This window comes from Equus asinus, chromosome 21, assembly GCF_041296235.1.
Source record: "Equus asinus isolate D_3611 breed Donkey chromosome 21, EquAss-T2T_v2, whole genome shotgun sequence".
NCBI classification, from domain to species: domain Eukaryota; kingdom Metazoa; phylum Chordata; class Mammalia; order Perissodactyla; family Equidae; genus Equus; species Equus asinus.
In genome coordinates this window covers 62,816,419-62,841,073 of record NC_091810.1, presented here as the reverse complement: position 1 = coordinate 62,841,073, position 24,655 = coordinate 62,816,419, and the positions used below count along the sequence as shown (strand labels likewise).

The window sequence follows — 24,655 nt, the reverse complement described above, 5'->3', positions numbered from 1 at the left end:
CTGGAGAGTGGAACGGCAGTCATAAGGTGCGTGCACCTTCAATTTGGCTAGCTAAATAGTTTATAAAGTGCCACTGACATTCTTATTAATTTTATTTATGCGTTCTCTTTCTCACTGAAATGTAAGGTGGGCGGCAGTGCTACCAAAGTGTAGGCCTGGGACCCGAGGCATCAGCCTCATCAGGGTGCTGGTTGGAAATGCAAATCCTCAGACGCCCATCCAAGACTTGCTGAATCAGAAACTCTATGGGCACGGCCCAGGAATCTAAGTTTTCACAAGTCCTCCAAGTGATTCTAAAGTTTAGCGCTAATCTAGGATCCATTAGGGCCGCGTCTGGCTTGCAGACGGCCGTCTCCAAACCAAGGAACAGTGGAACCCCAGAACACGGGTTAGACGGTGCAGGAACCAGATGGCTGCGCGCCTTCCCCAGGGCACCCTCCCCGCAAGCGCGGCTTTGCCCCCCGGGATGGGTGGGGAGGGGCGGCCGGACGGGGCGGGCCGGAGGCTAGCGTCCCCGCCTCCCAGGCTTTCGGCCCGCCGCGTTGCGCCGTCCGCCTCCTTCCTTGCCTCCTCTCTCCCTTCCTCCCTTCCTCCCGTCCTTCCTTCCGCCGGGCGCGATGGAGCCGGGGCGCAGGGCGGCCGCAGTGCTGCTGGCGCTGCTGTGCGCAGGCTGTGCGCTGCGCTCCGGGCGCGCCCAGTACGAGCGCTACAGCTTCCGCAGCTTCCCGCGGGACGAGCTGATGCCGCTCGAGTCGGCCTACCGGCACGCGCTGGACCAATACAGCGGCGAGCACTGGGCGGAGAGCGTGGGCTACCTGGAGATCAGCCTGCGGCTGCACCGCCTGCTGCGCGACAGTGAGGCCTTCTGCCACCGCAACTGCAGCGCGGCACCCCAGCCCGAGCCCGCCGCCGGCCTCGCCCGCTACCCCGAGCTGCGCCTCTTCGGGGGCCTGCTGCGCCGCGCGCACTGCCTCAAGCGGTGCAAGCAGGGCCTGCCAGCCTTCCGCCAGTCGCAGCCCAGCCGCGAAGTGCTGGCCGACTTCCAGCGCCGCGAGCCCTACAAGTTCCTGCAGTTCGCCTACTTCAAGGCAAGTCCGCCCGGCCTTGCGGCCGCGGCCTCCCCCCTCCAGGGCCCCGCCCCTGCCCCGCCCCTGCCCCGCCCCGCGGCCCTGGCCCCGCCCCCGCCCCTCCGGCCTGGGCCGCTTTTGCACCGCCCTTTCAGGACCTTTCATGACCTTCCAGGGCTCTCTCCCTCCCAGCCCAGCCAAAGGATGCTTCCAAATCCTGCCCCCTCTTCTTCGTCTTAAATAGAGATGAAGCTACTCTTCTGGAAGGGTCGTTCTGAGGCAGAGAACACGTACCTAGAACGTCCAGCTCAGTGTCTGGCACCCAACAAAGTGCCTGATAAATGTTACGTGTTATTTGAACACCGACTCCTTTTTTCTGTATATACCATTAAAATCGCCTTTTCTCAAGTGAGTAGTGACTTTCACTAATAAAGCGGAAGAGGACCTGAGGAGCCGGCTAGAGGGGGAAGTTGAGGCCAGGAAAGGACAGGGCGTGCTTGGTTGGACGCATCCGTGCCTAGAGGAGCAGAGCTTGTGCGCCATGACTCACCCGGTTGGCGCTCGCCGCTGTCTCTTTTTCATTTAGAATTTAACACAGTTGTCTTCCTCCTTTTTGTGGCTACTTAACTTCTGTGATTGCTGGCTAAAAATAGCCACAGATTGCGGTTCTCTCTCCTTTGAGTCCTTACTCTGGGGAGCCACAAATTTTGAGAATGGGCTGAATTCCCTGTTACTGGGTAAACAGGCTTGAACTTGGAGGGTCTTCACCTCCTTCGCCAGGAGAGCCCTCTCAAAGTCCGGTTTCTACTGTATCTAATTGAAAACGATTTTTAAAGGAACATATTGCATTTCTTTTAACGACTGCAAAAATAGATTCACAGCATATCCCAGATTCTGGAAGTAGAAGTTGGTTGGGTTTTTATTTTTTTAAACTTTGCTTTGAGACTTTGGGCTACAAGATCTGTTTTTCATATTTCCGCTGAAACAGAGCCACGTGTATGTTGCAATCATATGAGCAATGAAATAGCACAAAACTCCAAATAGGAGAAAAACTGGGTTATTTCCATGCTTAGTTACAGTTTTATATAAAGTATCAGTTCTGTGAATGTTTGTCCTGGCAATAAAAAATCAGTTTTAAAATAGAAAGGGAGATAAGATTAATAAATTTCCAGGACATTGAAAAATGATGGCTGACTCATACGAGCACTACTTTTTAAGCTAAAAATGACTCGTTTAATTCTCTCTTTTTTTGTATAGCTTTTGGCAAATACAGTCTGAACCAAATTTGAGTCACATAATCAAGGAGGAAATGTTTTACTTTTAAACCTGGAAAATAATGGAAGCTCTGCTTTTTTTAATATATAGATGAATTTGAAACAAGTGCTATAGGGAGGAGAGGAAGAGCATTTTACTCAATGTGACAGTAAGGCATGGGTTTTCTCCTTCATCATGGCATCCTTAAAGGTTAGGAAGTTCATAGCTTCTCCTCAAAACCCACTATATGTCTCGATGACAATCACTTACGTAAAAGGCAGTAAAATACCATCTGTCTTAGTATTTGGACATCTCTTATGGGGAGGAAAAAATTAAGAATTTTATTTTTAATTAATTAATTAATTAATTAATTTAGTTTTGAGGCAGATTAGCCCAGAGCTAACATCTATCACCAATTCTCCTCTTTTTTTGCTGAGGAAGACTGGCCCTGAGCTAACATCCATGCCTATTTTCCTCTACTTTATATGTGGGATGCCTACCACAGCATGGCTTGACGAGCACTGCGTAGGTCCACACCCGGGATCTGAACCGGTAAACCCTGGACCACCAAAGTGGAAAGTGTGAACTTATCTGCTGTGCCACGGGGCTGGCGCCAAGAATTTTACTAATAAACCCAAATCTTCACTTAATTGCTTCAACTGAAAATCACTGCTACAGTGATTTTAGGTGGCAATATTGTATGGTTTATTTTTTTTTTCCTTAGTGATGTTTATGTTTTCAAACTGTGTTTCTGGGTAGAGAGAAAATGCTTGGTGAGGCACATGCATTCTCCCTGGCACCTGAAGCCTGGAAGCGGAGTCTGGAGCTAGATGGTGCTGCGAACTGGAACAGGATGTGGATAGATGTTACTGAGCGGTTCTGATTCACAGGCCTCTGTCTTGTGATTCAGGACAAATGCCTGAGTTGAACACGTGGACGGGGATGGTGGGTTCAGACTGTCAGAGCAAGGTCAGGCGGCTTGGATGTGGGATCTTGTAGAGAAGGGGCCGTGCTCCTGGTGTGTAGTCCTCAAGCCCACCATAGGTCTCATGTCCCCCATCTGCCTTAGTTTCATGTCACTAGCTGTGGTTTCTTTCCATGGCTGCCATCTCCATGAAATGCTCATCTTCCCCTCAGGCCAAGGGAAAAGTGGGCCCCAGCACTTTATCAAACCTTTTTTTTTTTTTTTTTGAGGAAGATTAGCCTTGAGCTAACTACTGCCAGTCCTCCTCTTTTTGCTGAGGAAGCCTGGCCCTGAGGAAACATCCGTGCCCATCTTCCTCTACTTTATACATGGGACGCCTAACACAGCATGGCATGCCAAGCACTGTCATGTCCACACCCGGGATCCGAACCAGCGAACCCCAGGGCGCTGAGAAGCGGAACGTGTGAACTTAACCGCTACGCCACCAGTCCGGCCCCAACTTTATCAAACCTTTAATGACTTTGAGTGGACAGAGCTGGCCGCCCCGCAGGCACTCTTAGCTCACCTTTTGCCTGGACGTGGACTCTGTTCTCCCCTGAACCACAGGGCCTGCCAGCACATCGAGGCCGATTTAGGGGTGGCTCGTTTGGCAGGTGGCTGGGGGCCTCCTATGCAGGTGGCTGTCTCCGGGAACCCAGGGCAGGGTAGCTGCTCTACCCACCTTCTCCAAAACCTGCCTGGGTCTCTCAGAGGTTTAGCTGCCGAGATGTGGCCCCCTGTTCCAGCTGGCAGAGCCTGAGCTGAACTGAGTAAAATCACCCTTTCCTCCTCCGGAAGGGGTTCCATTTTGTAAAACCCAGGTCCTGACTTAGTGGCCTTAAAATATTCCCCCCCGTACCCCTCTTTCTAAGTGCTCTTTTGAGAATGACAGAATCTAATTTCATCGGCAAATTCTTTAAAAGGGCTGCATTCATACCTCCTCCCTTCCTTTTAGCTGCCGGACTGGCCTTTTCCCGGTCGGTATAAACCTTTCTGTAGAATTCTTTCAGAGGCAGCCCCACCACAGGCCACTGATGGGCATTCTCAGAATGTCAGCACTGACGTCTGGGAGTCTGCCCTCGTTCCCACGCACCACTTCTCCAGTATAGCCACTGCCTTCATCTCCAAATGCCTTGGCTCGAAATCTGGGGCAATTTCATACAGATATGTGCTACCCTTTGATTCTCAGAAATCCGAGGTGTACTAAATATCCCCTTATTTTCTCTTTCCAAACTGAATTCCTCCCTCTGAGTGTCCCTCTGGATTGGCTGAAGGAGTCTCTGTGCACATGTTTGGGTGCCTCCCCGCCCCCACCAGGTTGTACCATGATTCCAGGGGACGGCCAGAGCCAAGACATCAGTGTGGGGGGCTCTCTGGTTGTTGGTGTGTGTCCACACAGGGAGGTGTCCAAATCCGTGTCTGCCTGCCCTCTTGAGGCCCACGACAGCACACCATTCCTCCCTGAGGACTTCTGCCCTGCTGGGCTCTGCCCACAACAGTGCCAAGTCTGAAGCTCCAGGGCCACAGAGCTTGCTGTTCCTGTAGGCCCCAAGGAGAACCTTTTTTCTAGCCTGGGGGACTCCCTCTTTCTCCCACTTCTCTCAGCTTCTACCCGCAGCCCCTCTCCCCCTTTCTTCCTCTCCTCACACCTGCTAAGTTCTCTCAAGAGCACAGGGCTTCTGTCATATGGGTAATTTCTGCATTCTCACCAGACAGCTACCTCCCTCGAGGCAGTGAAACTCAGAAACAGCTGGCCACCGCCTGAGTGGGGAGAAGAGGAAGGGGGAAAGAGGAAAATGTGAGTTAATTTTATGAAAATATTAGGTAGTCATAATGTCATGTCCAAATGACTGATACTCACTGCGTCCTGCCTTGTCCCAGGAAGCGTGCCAGGCACCAGGAATGCAGACATGAACGACACTGTGGGTCCTTCAAGGACCATAGCCTGGAGGGGGAGATAGATGCATTAGCTAAGCTACAGAGTGCTGTGAAAAGCAGGAGGACAGAACACGGTGTAACATAAAAGAGGCTCTTAGTGGAGGTTGCTGGCAGATAGGGAAACTTCCTTGAATGCACAGTACGTGAAGGCAGGGATTTTTTTCCCCTGTTTTCCTCATTGTTACAAACCCACTTTGTAGAACAGTGCCTACATGTAGGAGGCTCTCAGCAGATATTTGATGAGTGAGTGGATGAGTAAGTGAGGAGGTGGCAGGGGGTCATCAAGAATGGTGAAGCAGGAGGTTCTGTGAGAGACTTGGGAAAATATTCATGTATTTGTCAAGATTCCAGCAGAAAAGACATGGTATAGTCACATGGTGTAACTGGAGAGATGTTTAGTAAGGTAGTTATTTACAAGGGCTAGTAATGGTGGGGTGTGACTACCCCTAGGCCAAAAAAGGGAAAGGGAGAGAGCAACCTGGAAGGAGAGAGACTGTATGGTGAGGGCCACCTTGAGAGGAGCTGTGACCTTCAGTTAAGGAACAATAGCAGCCCAAGGTGACTGTGCAGGGAGGGAGTCAGGAGACTAGATAACCCAACCTTACTCTCTTCCCTTCCTTCAAACACCTATTGGGGCTCCTCATTGGTGAACCCCATTGGAAGCTCGAGGGCAAGAGAGTCCAGGTCTTGCTGGGCCCTGGAAGTCACTGAACCCTTAGCTGGAACCATTGTGTAGAATACAAAGTTACTTGAAGGACTAAACAGGCATTCTTGTTTTACCCAAATCACTGCTCATCATCCATTGAGTAACTTTAAAAAAAAATTTATTTATTTATTATTTTTTTATTTTATTGAGGTCACATTGGTTTATAACATTATATAAATTTCAGGTGTACGTCGTTATATTTCAGCTTCTGTGTAGACTGCATCGTGTTCACCACCAAAAGTCTAGTTGCCATCTGTCACCATACATATGTGCCCTTTTACCCCTTTCGCCCTCTCCCCATCCACTGAGTAACTCTTATCTTTCTTCTTTGTACTTTAGGCAAATAATCTTCCAAAAGCTATTGCAGCTGCTCACACCTTTCTACTGAAGCATCCTGATGATGAAATGATGAAGAGAAACATGGCGTATTACAAGAGCTTGCCTGATGCCGAGGACTACATTAAAGACTTGGAAACCAAGTCATATGAGGTATATTTCGATTTTTACACAGCACTTGGCGCAATGTGAATTGTTGAAGAAGAGTGTCTGTTGAACAGCTATTGACATCTAAGGACCTCTAGTAATTTTTATGACATTGGTGAATATTACGACAATAGAAGTGATTGACTTTTTATCACAAAGTTGACCCACTTAAGAATGAGATTTTTACATTTCATGATGCTTTTAAAGCCACTTTTCCTTTGAATCCTACATTTTAGAAATGTGGTCATTTGATCATTCAGTTTTAAGATTGTGGAATAAACTTATGTCTTGGAAATCATCCAAAAATGACCAAGAACACAAGAAACAGAAACTGAAGTCTCCATTTCTGATGAAACTAGGAGACATATATTTTTATACATTCCTGCCCCCTGCCCCCAATATATATTAAGGTGGAAAGAGAATAGAGGAGCTGGCAGAACTGACTTGATGTATTAGAGGCTCCTTAAATCTGTGTTCTGCAAAGGGGAGTTCTGATGAGAATTAATGATGACAGTAAAAGGAAGAATCTAACCCCTTTGAGACTTACTATTGCCTGGGCCTATCGAGCTCGGGCACTGGGGGCATGGGTACCAAGGAAGGCAGGGCAGGGTTGAAAACAGAGGGATGTATTGAAAGTATCTATGGGGAACTGTTAGACCCCAAGGTCTGACTACAGGGTTTCCTGTAGTGTGACCTGGCTGCAAGCTCACTTTTTCACTGGTGGTGACTCTCAAATATAGTGTGCAAAGTCTCTTTTCTGGGGGCCCTTTAGTTTTCCAGGGAAGAATTCTCCAGACTTTGGCAGGACTGGTAGAGTGTCCATGCTTGTCTGCTGGTGTCTGAGAGCCAGTCTTGGGAGAAGGATGGAGGCCTCACAGCTGAGTCAGACCTTACCTACTTCCTGGTTTTCAGCCCCTTGCCTCAGCCCCAGCTCTGCTATGCCTGGTCCCTGACCTTCAGCTATTATGGATAGAGCCTCTAGAATAAATCACCTGTCTGATGAGGAGTGGCTTTGGGAGGCGTGATCCCTTGGGTGGGCAGGTAGGTGCTGGGAGAGAACCTAGGGCTCCAGCAGGCCCGTTCAGGCTTTTCAGCCCTGCTTTCCATTCTGTGCCTTGCGCCAGCCTTCCGTGGTCCCTAGTTCCTGCAAGTGCCAACAGGGTGTGTGGCTCATTTCCCTACTGGACCCTCCTCTGTGATAATTTGGCGTTCTGTCTTTGCAAAAGTTGTTGAATTCTCTTGTCTGCTGCTTGCTCCTTTCCCATTTGCCTATAAAAAGAATTTAGGACTTTTTACTTGCTTCATTGTCGTTTTCATAGGGTTTGGGGAGCAGAGCTGAGTGCATGTGGTCAGAGCACTGTGCTTTACTGCAAGTCAGCTAGGCCCTTCTGTCCCTGTTTGGAGTCCTGCTGGGTGTGGCGGGCTGCCCTCCTGTGTGCCCGCTGGTCTCTCTCTCTGCCTTGCTTTCTTCTTGCTGCTGCTGCCCTACCGCCTCTGCAGAGCCAGCTGCCTGGAGTGGCTGCTTATTTACCCAGTCTCCAGGCAACGCCCCTTCCGTCCTCTGCATGTCTTACTTCCAGGGGATCCTGCCTGTCCAAGAGGTTTAGGGAGATCCACCTTCTCTACCTGATGCCTTAAGATTGGTGAAAATTCCAGGTCTGGGGTTGGCCCTGGGTACCCCTGTTCTGGTGCAGCTGAAAAGAAACTCGAGATGGAGAGTCCCATGCTTATTTCAAGGCCTGCCTGTCTTGGCCCCTCCAAGTTAGCATAGTTTTGCATGTATCTAAGATCTGTCTTATTGCTTGTGAGACCAAGCTGCTTCCTCAGCCCTGGTTATTGCCCTTCATCTGGTCCAGTCAACAATGAGCAGACATTCCTTGAAGCTTCCACCATCTGGCACATGGCTGCCCTCCCTGGTAATTAGAGCTGATGCACAGCATTCTTATTTTGTACTTCATTGTCACGGGCAGAGGTAGCTGACACCTGCTCTCAAGCTTGTACCATTTCCTTGATTCACATTTAAAATCAGCTTTATTGAGGTATAATTTATTTAAAATGTATTTACCAATTTTAAGTGTATAATTCAATGACTTTTGACAAATGCATGCAGTCATGAAACTACCACCATAATCATGATTAGAACATTTTCGTCTCCCCTCAAATGTTCCCTCATGCCTCTTTGTAGTTAAGCCTTTATCCCAACCCCTGACTCTTGGCTGCCATTGCTCAGATTTCTGTCACTGGTTTTCCCTTTTTCCTTGATTTGAATTTGATTTTATTATCAAGTGCCTGCTACTTTTTGAATTAAATGAAATAAGTGTACCATTGTACACAGGGTAGAAAAAGCTGGATATAAGTCAGTCACTGGTTGGCTTCTTATTAAGGGTCAGCATGGTTTCTTGAGAACTAATGAGAGTGGAGCTCTATGATGGGCTGATTCCTTTTGGGAGGACAAGTTCATCTCCCTTTGTGTCCAGAGCTTCACTGGCTTCTCCTTGCCTTCCAGAGCCTGTTCGTCCGAGCTGTTCGGGCATACAATGGCGAGAATTGGAGAACGTCCATCACGGACATGGAGCTGGCCCTTCCTGACTTCTTCAAAGCCTTTTATGAGTGTCTCGCAGCCTGTGAGGGCTCCAGGGAGATCAAGGACTTCAAGGATTTCTATCTTTCCATAGCAGGTTGGTGGTGAGTTGTATCCTAGACGTAAATGGGATTCCAAACACTCTTGTGGAGCCTGCCTGCCTTCTTGGTAACTTGAGTGGCCTCTGAGGAACTTTTGAGCTTGAATGTTAATGGGTAACTGGGGTGGCCGACACCTGCATAGATCAGCCTTTGACTGGGTAGGGGCTTCTGGAGAAATAATTTGGTACAGTGTTCAAGCACAGGGCTGGAGAGGAAGTCCACCATATCAACTCTGCCCTGCAGGGGCAGATTACAGATTCCCCACTAGATTTTGGAAAAATAAAAATGGGCCCAAGAGCAATTCATGACTCAGATAACTTTGATTATGGAAATTTTCCAACACGTATGAAGGTAGAATGAAAAGTATGATAAACCTTTAGTCGTTGTCACTAAGGTAACTTGGCAGATTTTTCTTTCTAATTGTGAAACAATGCATGCTCATTATAGGAAGTTTAGAAAACATAGGAAAGAATGAAGACAGAAAGAAAATTTAAAATACTACCCATAGATAGCTCAGATTTCCCTAGGATCTCTCTTTAAACCTTTAGTGGGCAGTATTGCTCCAGAAAATGGACAATGGCCAAGAGATTTCCTAAAGTGTTTTGGGAACACTGATCCTAGAACTGCCCTGTGCAGAAAGGGTCCGCTGGTCCAAGAAGTCTGGGAATGGGCTGAGCGCTGTCTGCCTCTTGGAGAGTCACAGTGTACATTAGCGGTTAAAGGCCCGTAGAAATCCTGCTGGATGACAGCTCTTTAAGGTATTGAATCCAGAGTTTTTTTAAATCATTTTTTGTTCATGAATCTTTTTTTTCAGAGTACCTTATTATTTTCTTAACAAAACCTTTTTATTGTGGAAAATTTCAAACTTATGCAAAAAATAAAGAGAAGAGTATAACAAACCCCCATGTACCCATGACCCAGCTTCACAGTTGTCAACTCATGGCCACTTGGGCTTCACCTAATTCCCACCCACTTCCCCACTCTCATGTTATTTTGAGGCAAATCCCAGATTCTGTATCACTTCATTTGTAATATTTCAGTATATACTTCTAAATGATAACTTTTTTCAACATAACCACCAAACTATTACACCTAAAAGAATTTTAATCATATTTCCTTAATCTTGTCATCAATTATCCAGACAGTGTCCCAGTCATCTCAGAAATGTTATAAGTATGTGTGTTTACTTTTAGTTTACAGTTTGTTTGAATCAGGATCAAAATAAGGTCCAAAAATTGCACTTGGTTATCTTTTTAAATTTTTATTGTGGTAAAGTATACATAACATAAATGTTACTATTTTAACCATCTTTAAGTGTAGAGTCCTATGGCATTAAGTACATTCACACTGTTGTGCACCCATCACCATCATCCATCTCCAGAACTTCCCAGACTGAAACTCCATACCCTTTAAACACTAACTCCCCATCCTTCTCCCCGCAGCCCCTGACAACCACTATTCTACTTTCTGTCTCTATCAGTTTGATTACTCTAGGTACCACATTTAAGTGGAATGGTACAGTATTTGTCCTTTTGTGACTGGCTTATTTTACTTAGCATAATGTCCGCAAGGTTCATCCACATTAAAGGAAGTTGGTTGCCTTTTAAATCTCTCTTAATCTATAGGTCCCTCCTCCATATCTTTCCCAGTTGCAATTGAAAAAACTGGTTCGTTTGCCCTGTAGAGATTCCCATAGTTTGGATTTGCTGATTGTGCCCCATGATTCTCTGCCTTCTGTATTTCTTATAAATTGGTAGTTGGATGTAGAGGCTTGATCGGGTTCAGGTTGTTTTTTTTTGGGTGGTGGCTGGGGGACAAAGCTACTTCCTACTTGGCGCTGAGTTCTCCTATAGGAGGCACAGAATGTCTGGTTGTCTCTTTCCGTGATGTTGGCAGCTGCTAGTGCTCACGCCTGGACCTCACAGAGAATCTGTCACCCAGTGTGCTTCTGCTGATGAGGGGGTCATTCCTTCCAGCCTCCCTTCATGCCTGCATTGTCAGGAAGTGCTCTTTACACACAGAATAAAGGCTGGGGTGCGAAAAGGGGGCTTACTTGGAGCTGCAGTGTTTTGACTATAGATAAAAAATAGTTATTAGAAAAGGTAACATGTATGAAGCTCTAAGGAGATGCCAGGCCCCATTCTGTGCTCTTTATGTGTATTATTAGAATTAGAATTTTGCAGCTCTATGAGGAAGGTACTAGCATTCTCCCATTTTACAGCTGGGAAAGCTGAGGCATAGAGAGGTTAACTACTGTGCTCATTGTCCTCAGGGAAAGGGCTGGGATTTGAACCCAGGCATTCTGACTGCTGAGTCCTCTCTCCTAACTCCAGTGAAACAGTGTCCCACCTCCTGGGGTACGTTATACTTAGTCTCGAACTTTTATTTTTGAAAAGGTAATAATGTGCACATAGTGTAAAATGTGAGACACAAAAGGATATACTGTGAAAGATGTTTCCTTCTGTATAGTCAGGGTTCTGACTGGAAATAGATGGCACACATACAGCAGGGTAATTCAAGAAAGATTTATTTACAGAATAACAGGGGTTATTTACAGACGTGTGGGTGACGGGTAACCCGAGGGGCAACACTGTACCCCGGGGCTGCTAGTAGCTGAGTTGTTATCTCCTAGACTGAAGGGGAGGAAGGAGTTACAAGCAGCTAGAAGGAAGTCTTGCTTCCATCCACATTTCTTCTACCCATTTCACTCACCCCCAACGGTAACCATTTTTATTAGCTTCTGGCTTATACTTCTAAAAGGTTTTTTTTTTTTGACAAAAATAAGCAAAGATAACTTTATCTTTGATATACCCAAGATATATATCTATATCTGTATCTATATCTGTGACTCTATCTATCTATATAGATAGATATTTAGAGACCTTTAGTTTTTATTTTTAAATAATTTCAAACCTATAGAAAAGTTGCAAGAACAGTACAAAGAACTCTCATACACTCTTTACCCAGATTCAGCAAATTTAAACAATTATTGTGCCACATTTCCTTTTTCACGACCTCTGTATGTGTGTGTATCATTACTTTTATTTCAGAAGCATTTGAGAGTAGGTTGCATACATCATGACCCTTTACTCCATAATACCTCAGTATATTTCCTAAGAATGATAATATTCCCCACATAGCCACAATACAGTTATTAAATTAAGGCAACTTAATATTGATACAATTTTTTTATTATTATTTTTGATCCAATTATTTTTGACCCAAACTGTAGTCCATATTCCACTTTTGTCAATTGTACCAATAATGTCCTTGCTAGCAACTTTTTTTTTCTAGTGTAAGATCCAGTCCAGGATCATGTTTCCTATTTATTTGTTTCTTTAGTGTTTTTTAATCTGGGTCCGTTCCTTGGCCTTTCTTTGTCTTTTTATGCCATTGATCTTTTTTAAGAATATGGGCCAATAATTTTATAGAATATTCCTCAATTTGAGTTTCTATGATGTGTCTTTACAATTACATTCACATTGTGCGTTTTTGGTTGGAACGTTACAGAAACGTCCTTCTCAGAGTATCACATCCCAGTGTGCGTGGTATCTGTTTGCCCCTTATTGGTGATGTTAATTTTTAAGCATTTAGTTAAAGTTCTTTCTGGTTCCTAGTTTCTCCACAATATAATTACTAGTTTAGAGATTAATAAATAATTTGTGGGGAGATACAACTTATTATCCATCAAACTCTGTGTTTCCCCATCCCTGCTCTGTTGATTTAGCATCTATTGAAGATTCTTGCCTAAATATTTTTTTGAATCATTTTTTTCCTATAAAGGATATATAAGTATAAATCTATTTTCCTCTTAATGTTATGTCTGCCTCTTTCATACAGAATAGGTACCGTATGTTATATGTTCTGTTCTTTGGTTTTTCCACTTAATGTGTCCTAACTAGTGCACAGAGATTGTGTCATTCTTTTTTATTGCTTCTGCGTCCTGCATTGAGGAGTTGAGAGAGTGACATACTACAGTTTAGTCAACTATCTGATGGACTTTTGGGTTGTTCCAATCTTTTGCTCTTATGTATAACATTGCAGTGGGGAATTTTAGGCTTTTTTCCCCCTACATATAGAGGTATGTTTTCAAAGTCAACATAAGTGGGATTGATAGTTCAAAGACTAAATATTTCTGTAAATTATTTAGTATTTTAAGTGACCATTTTGTATTCCTCCCAACAATGTATGACAGTACCTGTCCCTCCACAGTGTTGCCAACAAAATGTGTGCCATCATCCTGGAGCCTTTTGCTTCTAGCTACATGAAGGGAGAAAAATGAGGGGGCCAAGGATCACTGAAAGGTTTTTAGGGACCAGCCCCGGAAGTAGCATTCATTAGTTATTGCAATCCACATCTCATTGGCACAGCTAGTCATGTGGCCCCAACTGAACTGCAAGGGAGGCTGGGAAATGTAGTCTTTGACATCTTTCTCTGTTATTATATTTAGGTCCACCTAGTCTCTTTTAAAGGCTTATAGATTCTATTGTTTGTATGTACCATAATTTATTAATCATCATCCTATTGATTGGCATTTAAGTTATTTCCAAGTTTGTTTGCTATTACAAACAGTGCTTTTGTGTGCCTCTATCTAAGGAAAATTTCCTGGAAGTAGACTGCTGGGTTTGAGGATATGTGTATTTTAACCTTTGATAGATTTTGCCAAATTGCTGTCCAAAAATTTGTTTCTGTTTTGCTTCTACCAACAGAATATGAGAGTGTGTAAGTCTTATCATTCTCTCCCTAACACTGGATGTTATCAAATTTTTAAAAATTTGCAAATTTAACCGTTTCAATTATTTTATTATTTTAGGTGGGGTTGTATTTCTTAATTACAGAAAAAGTTTAGCATCTTTTCACAATGTTTATTAGCATTTTTATAATTTCTGTTAACATCCTTTGGCCGTTTTTATATTGGGGTGTTCGTCTTTTTCTTGTTGATTTTAAGGAACTTTATGTATTAAAGATTTTAGTCCTTTATCATAAGTATTGCAGTATTTCACCTTTATCATTTTTACCTTTATCCTTTGGGGGGCAGGGCAGAAGTGGTACTAAAAAAATAATGAATGCACTGCTCTGAAAATTTGTGTGTTCTTTCAGATCATTATATAGAAGTTCTGGAATGCAAAATACAGTGTGAAGAGAACCTCACCCCAGTGATAGGAGGCTATCCAGTGGAGAAATTTGTGGCTACCATGTATCATTACTTGCAGTTTGCTTATTATAAGCGTAAGTAATTATCTTCTGTAAGATCTTGGGCAAGGTACTTAATCCTTCTGAGACTCAGCTTCCCCATCTGTGACATAAGGGTACAACCCTTTCCTATGGTTGTTGAGAGAATTTATCAAGGTCGCCTTGACAGCCCTGGTGCCATGCTTTGCACAGTCAGTATGGCCTGGTGCTTCAGGACACGGACTCTGGAGCCAGACTGTCTGGGTCAAATTTCAGCTTCGTCACTTACTCACTTCTTTGTGTCTCAGTTTCCTCATCTGTAAAGTGGAGATAATAGTACTAACCTCATAGGATTGTTGTGAGGATTAAAGGAGTTGATAGACATAGACTGCTTAGGGTATTTGCACCCTGGCACAGAGCAGACTCTATCCAAGTGTTTGTTCTTTTTATCGTTATTTCCCTTCCTCCCTATCACTGGCATTATTTTTCAGGCTATTAGAGTTTCATTCCAGTCGGTCCTCCCTTGGCCTGAAAATGATGTTTATCAATCAGAACATTCCAAGGGGACAAAGGGAAATGAATGCAGGAGAGAAAGTCATTCAGAGTTTAGACTTCAGGGCCTGTCTTTTTTGGCTTTTCCTCCTCTCCCTGTAACTGACCCTGCTGAGAGCCCCTTGTTCGAGCAGCGTGTGCGTCGGCGGCTATTAGGGACAGGAGTTACAAACACAGGGGGATTATTAGGGACAATTGCTGCAGGAACTACTCTGCCCTACTGATGAATGCCTGGGTCCAGGGGCAGGAGTCTGGCTACATTCCCCAAGGCTACCCTTCAAACTGAGGAGCGGCTGGCCTTGGAGATTCAGGGATGTCCTGGGAAGAGTGACAGGTGACTTTGGCTTCCATCGCCCTCCCTCCCTGCTATGGCTATTCTATTCTTTGTTGGGCTCTCTCTGCCCACAACAGCTACTTACCTTTTTATCCCACCTCCTGTCCTCTTCAGGACACACTGAAAGCCTTGCCTGCTGAAGGTCACAAAAGGGAAAAATTTATATATATGTATGTATGTATATAGGTATATATATAATTTTTGCTTTGAATCAAGATTGTTCCTTTGAAGCAGTCATTTCCACCAGGTCCTCCTGAGTAAGGTAACTTGCCTTTCTCAGCCGGAACCTCATCTAAGGATGCAGTGAAAAGCTTCGCTTCCTTTGGCTGGGACATTTCCAAGATTAACAGGAGGGTGAGGTGTGTCTTAAACAGATGTCCTTCCCAGAAGTCCCCTTGCACGGAGGGCAGGGATGAGGTCTTACTTGCCACCCTGGCACCAGCTGTTTGGTAAAGGATTATTTAGCATAAAGGACAAGAGTCTTGTTCTACATAATCTATGAACACGCTTTCCTATGAGACAGCACTGAACTCATGGTAGGTCCCCACAAAATATTTGCTGACCGTATTCTAGTGTTGAGGGGACGGTTTCTACTAGGTAGCATTTTTGCTAATGAAGAGCTCTCTTTTTTAATATAAGTGACTGAGTAGTGCTTTCTTTCACAAAGGCTTGTAGTATAGGCTTGTTGCAGCAAACCAAACATCTCGGAGATATACAGAGAAACATCCAGAGCAAGCCACCTGTTCCCACCTCCCCCACCTCCCCTTCCCTACCCCGGTGTTAACTTTTTGCTTATCTTCATCCACACTTGGAAGAGCTCTGTTTTAATGAGAATTATGAAAAATTATATATGTGGTTTTAAAAAAAACTTATTCTGGAAAATTTTAAAACATGCGTTAGAGAGGATGGGATAATGAACTCTAGCCTGCTCAGCATCCAGCTTCAACTTTTATCAACACTTTGCCAATCTTGGGTTCACAGTTTAAAGATTTTCTGTTGGATGAAAACATAGGCTAGTGTTTTTATTCCATTTTCATGAAAACCTGTGCTGGCAGGTCAGTGAGCCAGCTCTGTGCTGGACTTTGAAACACGGGGAAGAATCCATCAGGTCTTCCAGCCCTCTGAGCAGGGCTCGGTTCTGTGCGCACAAAGCCAGAACACTAGGCGTTTAGAAGTGTTCCAGACCCACCCAGGCGCTGGCAGTTTACTGGTCCTCTGGAATCCTCACATGCTCTGAAAATCACCCTGCCTATCAGAAACTGTGGCTGAGACTTAGAAACACTGGCAACCCCAAACTTCTAGTTTTTCTTGCTGCTCCCCAGGAAAATTTTACTTTCTGGGTTATAAGTAAACAGTGTACGCACAATTTACTTTCTGAAATTGGCTTCCTGAAAGTCTGCCCTGTTTTGAACTCTTTCTAGATTAACTACTCCACTCAATGTCTTGAGGGCAGGTGGTGTTATTTCCGCTGGAATTCTTTCCGAGCCCTGCAGGCCTTGTGAATAAGTGCCCGTAAGGGCTAGTCTTAAAGTTGTTGTTACAGGAAACAGCCACTGGGTGGCACTATTTATTCATACTCAAGCTTTGGTTATTCCAGCCAACCAGAGCTTTAGCAAAAGTAGTGTTCCTGGGTTGTAAATTGGAGCGTAATGTGCCAGAATAAATACCCAGGGGCTGGTGGCTCGTCACTTATTCCTCTTTGTCCCCCAACTCCTGCAAAACCCCTATGCTGAAGGTGCTGTTGAGGTGGGGCAACTCTAAAGAGGGAGGCTGGAGGTGAGAATCCCACCTCCGGGAGATGACAAGACCAGGTCACTTTTCAAATCTCTTTCAGCCCAGAGGATTCACCATTCTTTGGGTTTTCTAGGTTTGGGTTAGCTGGGGACGGCCTGCCTGGAATCTGGGGATTGAGGTACCATCCAGATGGGACCCAGGACTGTGGGCCCCCAATGAGGGGCTCATTTGCTGAGCATATCCCCCCAGCTCCTTCAGCCCCATGGTAGTCCAGGCCTTGGGACCCAGCCTTCTCAAACCCCAGGGATGTGAGACCAGCTCAGATCACCGGAGCCTGATGTGGTATATAGCAGGCATTTCTGCAAAGGAATCTACCTAACTGGGAACTTCCTTGTTTCCAAACTGGCCTTCAGGCCGCCATGGAGATCCAGTCTGTGACCTGACCACCCAGGGGTGATTCTGGTCAGCTGCAGGCTTTCTGAAGGAGGGGCTGCGGAGAAGGGGCTTGCTCATGACCTTTTCCTTTAGGAAGCTGGTGACAGGAATTGTAGGGCAAGGTTCACTAATTTCCTGTTCCTCTTTTCTCCCTGACCCCAGTGAACGACTTGAAGAATGCGGCCCCCTGTGCGGTCAGCTACCTGCTCTTTGACCACAATGACAAGGTCATGCAGCAGAACCTGGTGTATTATCAGTACCACAGGGACAAGTGGGGACTCTCGGACGAGCATTTCCAGCCCAGACCAGTAAGTGCCAGTGCGCCAGGTGTTACATTTTCTTTCCCCCTCATCCTTCCCACTTTCAGGAGATTGCTTGGTGCCCGAAGAGAAAGGGTTATTTCAGAAATGAAGGGAGACTCTTTTTTTCTGTAGATTTTTTGTCTTTTAACTTTTTACTGCTTTATTCTGATTTCTGAAGCAGTGAAAGCTACAAATGTCAAACATTACAGAAATATTTTACTTAGAAAGTGAAATTCCCTCGTAATCCCATACTTTCTCTTTCTCATGCTGCCTCTAGCTATACATTTACTCAGATATACACCATATATTTCTTGATTTTTACAAAAACAGGATCATACTTTACGTACTGTTTTGAAACTTGATTTGTCTTTCTAACAATTCATCGTGAGCATTTTCTGTGTCACACCATACACCTACTTTATTACTTTTTTTTAAACAATTCCATGGCAGGATCATTTATGTTTGTTTGTTTTTTGTGGGTTTTTTGAGGAAGATTAGCTCTGAGCTAATATCTGCTGCCAATCCTCCTCTTTTTGCTGAGGAAGACTGGCCCTGAGCTAACTTCTGTGCCCATCTTCCTCTACTGTATATGTGGGATGCCTGCCACAGCATTGCTTGCCACATGGTGCCATGTCCGCAGCCGGGATCCGAACCAGCAAACCCCAGGCTGCTGAAGCGGAACGTGCTCACTTAACTGCTGCACCACTGGGCCGGCCCCCAGGCTTATTTATGGATGGACCATCATTTAATTCCTTTGATGGACAAAGTCAGCATTGCATGTGTTGTCAGAGAACTCCATGGATTATATATTATTCTCAAGAGATTTTTCTAACTGATCTTTGTCCTTAACATGTATTTTCATTGAGATTTCTATATACTGTCCTGGTTTGCCATATATACATCTGTCGTAAAAAAACTTCACTCCCCTGCTAATGCACACATCCACACACTCTTTGTCTCATTTACTCGAGGTTGGCCACTCTTTTTTCAAATTGAGATATAATTCATATACCATAAATTTCATGCTTTTAAAATACACAATTCAGTAGTTTTAGTACATTCACAGAATTGCACAACCATTGCCACTATCTAATTTTAAACATTTTCATCACCCCCAAAAGAAGTCCCATACCCTGTTCCCCGCCCCTCCAGTTCTAATGTGAAATGATTGGCCATACAAACTGTTCTCTGTTTGTGTCTGAACAGGAAGCAGTTCAGTTCTTTAACGTGACTACACTCCAGAAAGAGCTGTACGACTTTGCTAAGGAAAATATAATGGATGATGATGAGGTAAGTTTTCAGGTTTAGCACACATCTGGATAAGAGAAAATATTACTCACAGCTTTGCTGAAATCACTGGAAGCCTGAGTTGTCCCTGAAATAAAGAACAGAAGGAGACCTTAAGAAGTCGGGTTTCTTTGAGTGTTTTAATGACAGTCAGAGCACTGGCCTGGGCAAGAGGATGTTCTCGGAAACCCAGGCTGAAGTGCCACATGTCCTGACAGTGTGTGGAGTGATGCTCCAGGAATCCCTCTCAGGAGTCATCCAGCTGTCATTTTTTAACTTTATAAAAACACAGTACATTTTCAATTACTCAGTACTCTGAAGGCACTTCAAAACTCCCCATCCCCATTTTTCTATGAGATTATCTTTTCTTTTTTGTAAATTAGGTCTTTGCTGTAAGTCATTGTATCATTCTCTGAGATTGCTTCAAATTCCTGATTTTCACTCCGCTAGCTCCTTTTTTCACAAAGACTCCATTTTTATGTTGCAGTATTTTGTGGTGGGCAGCCTTGTCACAGAAAAGCCATCATTAGGGTTGTATTTATAGAGATGCATTTGGAACAAACCAGAACATGCTTTCTGAGATAGCTGGGGACTTGCCAGCTATTGGAGCTGGAAGAGAGTGGTGAACTTGTTCTGGTCTGATCCCTCACTTCATGTTATGTACTGTCCCTCTTTGTCTCTCTTTACCTGTTTTATCTTGATGTCTACTTTGATATAAGTATGGCAACACCTGCTTTCTTTTGTTTGCCTTTAGCTTGGAGTATCGTCTTCCATCCCTTTACTCTGAGCCTGTGTTTAGAGCTGAGATGTGTTTCCTGGAGGCAGCATATTGTTGGGTCTTGTTCTTTAATCCGTCCTGCCACTCTGTGTCTTTGGAGAATTCAATCCATTTATATTCAGAGTGATTATTGATATAAAGGGTTTAATGTTGCCTTCTTATCACTCGTTTTCCAGTTCTGCATTTCCTTTGTTTCTCTCCCCATGTTATTTTGGACTACCAATTTGGTTAGGTAGTTTTCTATGCTGGCTTTCTTAGTTTTCTCCTTATTTATCATTTGTGTTTCTGTTCTAATTATTTGTTTAATGATTACCATGAGGTTTGTATAAAAAAATCTTGTAGATGAGATAGTCCATTTTCTGATAGCCTCTTATTTCCTTAGATTAAGCTGATTCCAGCCCTCTCCTTTTCCCTTTCTAAGTTGTTATTTCCACATCTTATTCCATCTTGTGTTGTGAGTTTGTGTTTAAAATGACAAGATTATATTTATTTTTGGTATTTTCCTTCCCTTTATCTTTAATGTTATAATTGTTTGCTAACTTGTTCTAATAGAGAGCTGCAATCTTCTGATTTTATCTATCTATTTATCTCCTTGCTCAGGGTTTTGTAAGCCATTTCTTTTTTTTTCAGGTGTGAAGGCTTCTTGTGAATTTCTTGTAGGAGGAGTCTTGTGATGAACACCCTTAACTTTTGTTTATCTGGGAAAGTCTTTATTTCTCCATCATATCTGAAGGATATTTTCACTGGATAGAGTATTCTTGGCTGAAAGTTTTTGTCTTTCAGAATTTTGAATATATCATTCCACTCTCTCCCAGCCTGTAAGGCTTCTTCTGGGAAATATGCTGAAAGCCTGATAGGGGTTCCTTTGTGAGTTATTTTCTCCTGCCTTGCTGCCCTTAATATTTTTTCTTTATCATTGACTTTTGCCAGCTTTATCACTATATGCCTTGGAGAAGATCCTCTTGATATAGTTTAGAGACTATTGGCTTCTGTCACATGTGTTTCCAGCTCCTTCCCCAGGTTTGGGAAGTCCTTAAGTATTATTTCTTTGAACAAGCTCTCTGTTCCTTTCTCTCTCTCTTCTCCCTCTGGAATACCTATGACCATTATGTTGCATTTCCTAATTGAGTCAGATATTTCTTGGAGAATTTCTTCATTTCTTTTCATCTTAGTTCTCTCTTCTCTATCTGAAGCATTTCTATATTTCTGTCCTCCAGACTGCTAATTTGTTCCTCCATAATGTCAGCTCTACTGTTCAGGGAATCCAGATTTTTCTTTATCTCATCCATTGTGTTTTTCACTTCCAACATTTCTGATTGGTTCTTCTTTATAGTTTCAATCTCTTTTGTGAAGTAGCTCCTGAACTTATTGAATTGTGTATCTGCATTCTCTTTTAACTCTTTTAACATTGAGTTTTTTAATGGAGGCTATTTTGAATTCTCTGTCATTTAGGTTATAGATTTCTGTGTCTTCAGGATTGATTTCTGGGTACTTGTCATTTTCCTTCTTTTCTGGAGATTTAATATATTTTTTTCATACTGCTTGACAGTGTAGATTTGTGCCTCCACATAGAGATAGAATTTGGTTGCAGCTTCCACGTGCCACCACTGAGGGAAGGGGGCAGGTGCTGGGTAATCTGAGCCCACCAAGATCCCTGTCAGCTGTGGCTGTCTGAGCTTGGGCCACTCCTTGGGATCACAGCAGCCCTGTGAGGTCTCCCACCAACTGGGAGGACAATCATGCAGCTGCTGCCGCCTGTTCTCACAGTCCCACCCAGATGCGCTCCCCTCTTTGGGACTGCAGCGGTACTATGGGTGTCTGAGGTAGCTGGGATCTTGTTCACCCAGACTTGCAGCTCTGCTGCCGTCTGGATCTAGGTTGTACCAGTTGTTGTGCTTGGTGGGTGAGGCCTCCCCGCTGTGACCCCTCACTTCATAGATGAGGAGCTTAGGGGACAGGAAATTTCTGTGAACTGCTAGGCCAGACCCAATGGGCCTGAGCCTCCAGATCTGCTCTTTCTACTGCCCCAGTTTTTGATGAAGCCTCTCTAAATAAGACATGATCATGGAATTTGTTTTCTGTGCACAAATTTGCATGGGATGGACCCATCATTAACATTCATTTAACTTCTCTGAGCCTCAGTTCTTTATCTATAAGATGAGACTAATAATATTGAATTCACAGGGTTGGGAGAATGAAATATTATGTTGCATATGGAAGTGCTTTGTAACTAGGAAGTGATACATATACCATGTGTCTTGGTTTGAGTTCCCTTGAAGCAGAGCCTGAGATAAGATCACAAGGATGCTGCCAAGGAAGGAATGCTGGCCAGATACAAACAAGGTTGGCTGCTATGGTTTGGAAAGTGGAGAAAAATATATTTAGAAAAAGGAGGCAGGGTTGAGTACCTGATTGTCCAGAGGCAAGCTACTATTGATAGTTTATATGTTTCCAGTTTTTTCTATGCATTTTCCAATATATATTCAGTATAAATTCAACTGTAATTATATATGATGGCTTTTCCTTTTAACCCTGTAATATAAGCAGTTTCCCTTATGCCTTTCTGGAACAGCTTTATTGAGTTATTCTTCACATACTGTAAAATCCTCCTTTTTAAGCTATACAACTCACTGGTTTTTAGTATGTTTACAAAGTTGTGCATTCATCACTGCCATCTAATTTTAGAACATTTTCATCACCCCAAACCTATCAGTAGTCACTTCCCGTTTCTTCTGCCCGATCCCCCACCCCCTACCCATGCCCCTAGCCCCTGTCAGCCACTAATCTGCTTTCTGTCTATGTATTTTCCTGTTATGGATGTTTCATGTAAATGGAATCAAACAGTATTTGGTCTTTGTGACTAGCTTCTTTCACTGAGCCTAATGTTTTCAAGGTTCAACCATGTTGAAACATGTGCCATGTTACATGTAAAAATTCCTTTTTATTGCTGAATAATATTCCACTGTATGGATGTACCACATTTTGTTTATTCTTTGATTGGTGGACATTTGGGTTGTTTCCATTTTCTGGCTAGTTTGAATAATGACACTATGAACATCTGTGTACAAATTTTTGTTTGGGCAAAAGCTTTCAATTCTCTTATACCTAGGAGTGGAATAGCTGGGTCATATGGGAATTCTGTGTTTAACTTGTTCAGGAACTGTCAGACTGTTTTTTCAAAGTGGCTGCAACATTTTCCATCCCTAGCAATGTGTGGGAGTTCTAATTTGCTACATCTTTTCTATTATAGCCATCCTAGTAGGTGTGAGACCTAGAAGTGGGGTCTCATTGTGGTTTTGTTTTACATTTCCCTAGTGACTAATGATGTTGAGTATCTTTTTGTATGCTTATTAGCCATTTGTACAACTTCTTTGGAGAAATTTCTAGTCTCTGTTCACCAGCACTTTTAAGGTCAGGTAGTCCAGTTAACAGAGGTGTCCTGTTGTCTCTTACAGGGAGAGGTTGTGGAATATGTGGATGACCTCTTGGAGCTGGAGGAGACTGGCTAGTCCACAGGAGCCAAAGAGACTTCCCCTTGATGTTCAGGAAACACAGATTCTTTGTTTTCCTTTTCCCATTAGCCCAAGTTGTTGATACCTCAAAGCCTTCTCTTTACTCTAAGAAGTGAAAGGGAAGCCCCCATCTCTCACTACATATAACAAGGGGTGAGCCTACCTTCCCTGTGACAACCCTTGCCTCCCCATCTTCACACCTGCCTTCTCCATGTTCACACCTGCCTCCCCATTTTCACACCTGTCTTCCCATCTTCACACCTGCCTTCCCCATGTTCACACCTGCCTCCCCATCTTCACACCTGTCTTCCCTGTGTTCATACCTGTCTTCCCATATTCACACCTACCTTCCCCATGTTCACACTTGCCTCTCCATCTTCACAACTGCCTTCTCCATGTTTATACCTGCCTTTCTCACCATTTTGGTTTGAAAGACAGTTTTCCATGGATGTTTTTTTCCAGAAAGTCAGTATTATTTTTTAAATAAGAAAAATACTCCTAAAAGATCATAATTGTGAAAACTACTGTGGCCTTTCTGCTTTTCCAGATTTTAGTCTCCTTTCTCCCCATCCTCTGATCCAGCAAAGATGGTAAGGACAAAGTGGTAAACTTCTCCACACTCCATGATGGTCTACACATGGTCTGACCTGCACTGTTTCTGGCACCCACTGAAAAAGAAGTTGAGTAGACAGTGTAGAGTACAGAAATGTGGCTTTTGCCCAACACTTTTGCATCTCCAAAGTCTTAAGAGTTGGTCCATCCCATTTGAGGACAATGTTCAGTTGTACATCTCAGAGTTGGAAATGGAAGAAAGCAGAGGGAGTCTATTTTCACTCATTCTTTCAATAAATATTTATTGAGCACCTGCTATGTGCTAGGCATTGACCTGGGCACTGGAGATACTGCATAGAATAACAGAAGAAAATCCCTGCCCTCAAGGAGCCTAAATTCTACAGGGAAAGACAGACAACAAATAAACAAGAATAAATATATACAAAGTATCAAGGGTGATAATTGCTATGGAGAAAAATAAAGAGCAGGGGATAAGGAAGCCTGGAGATGAGGCTACAGATGTAAATAGGGTGCTCAGGGAAGACCTCCCTGAGAAGGTGACAGCAGAGCAGAGACCTTAGGGAAGCAGGTCTCGAGGAAAAGCATTCCAGGCACAGGGAACAGCATGTGCAATGCCCAACAGTGAAACATGCTTGCTGTGGTCAGGAAACAGCACAGAGGCCAAGGAGAGGAGTGGGAAAGGGGAAGAATGGAAGAAGATGAGGCTAGAGAGGTATATGTATATGAGGTGGGGGAGAGGACAGATGGCTTAGGGCCTTGTTGGCCAGTGTAAGGCCTTTGGCTTCTACTCTGAGTGAGATGGGAGCCATTGGAAGGTTTGAGCGAAGGAGTGCCTTGACTGACTGACATTTTCCAGGATCACTCTAGCAGCCATCTTGTGAA

The 24,655-nt window shown here is 43.9% G+C and overlaps 1 protein-coding gene across 1 annotated transcript; it reads left to right on the top strand.

Annotated features, from left to right (window-relative positions):
- The first annotated feature begins 400 nt into the window (after positions 1–400).
- CRTAP (cartilage associated protein) lies at positions 401–24,198 on the top strand. The gene is made up of 7 exons (XM_044754434.2): positions 401–1,088; positions 6,269–6,418; positions 8,919–9,090; positions 14,195–14,323; positions 17,484–17,629; positions 18,830–18,913; positions 23,144–24,198. Exons 1-7 carry the CDS (start codon positions 618–620, stop codon positions 23,195–23,197), a joined length of 1,206 nt encoding a protein of 401 aa, XP_044610369.1. The 5' UTR covers positions 401–617; the 3' UTR covers positions 23,198–24,198.
- Positions 24,199–24,655: the final 457 nt, after the last annotated feature.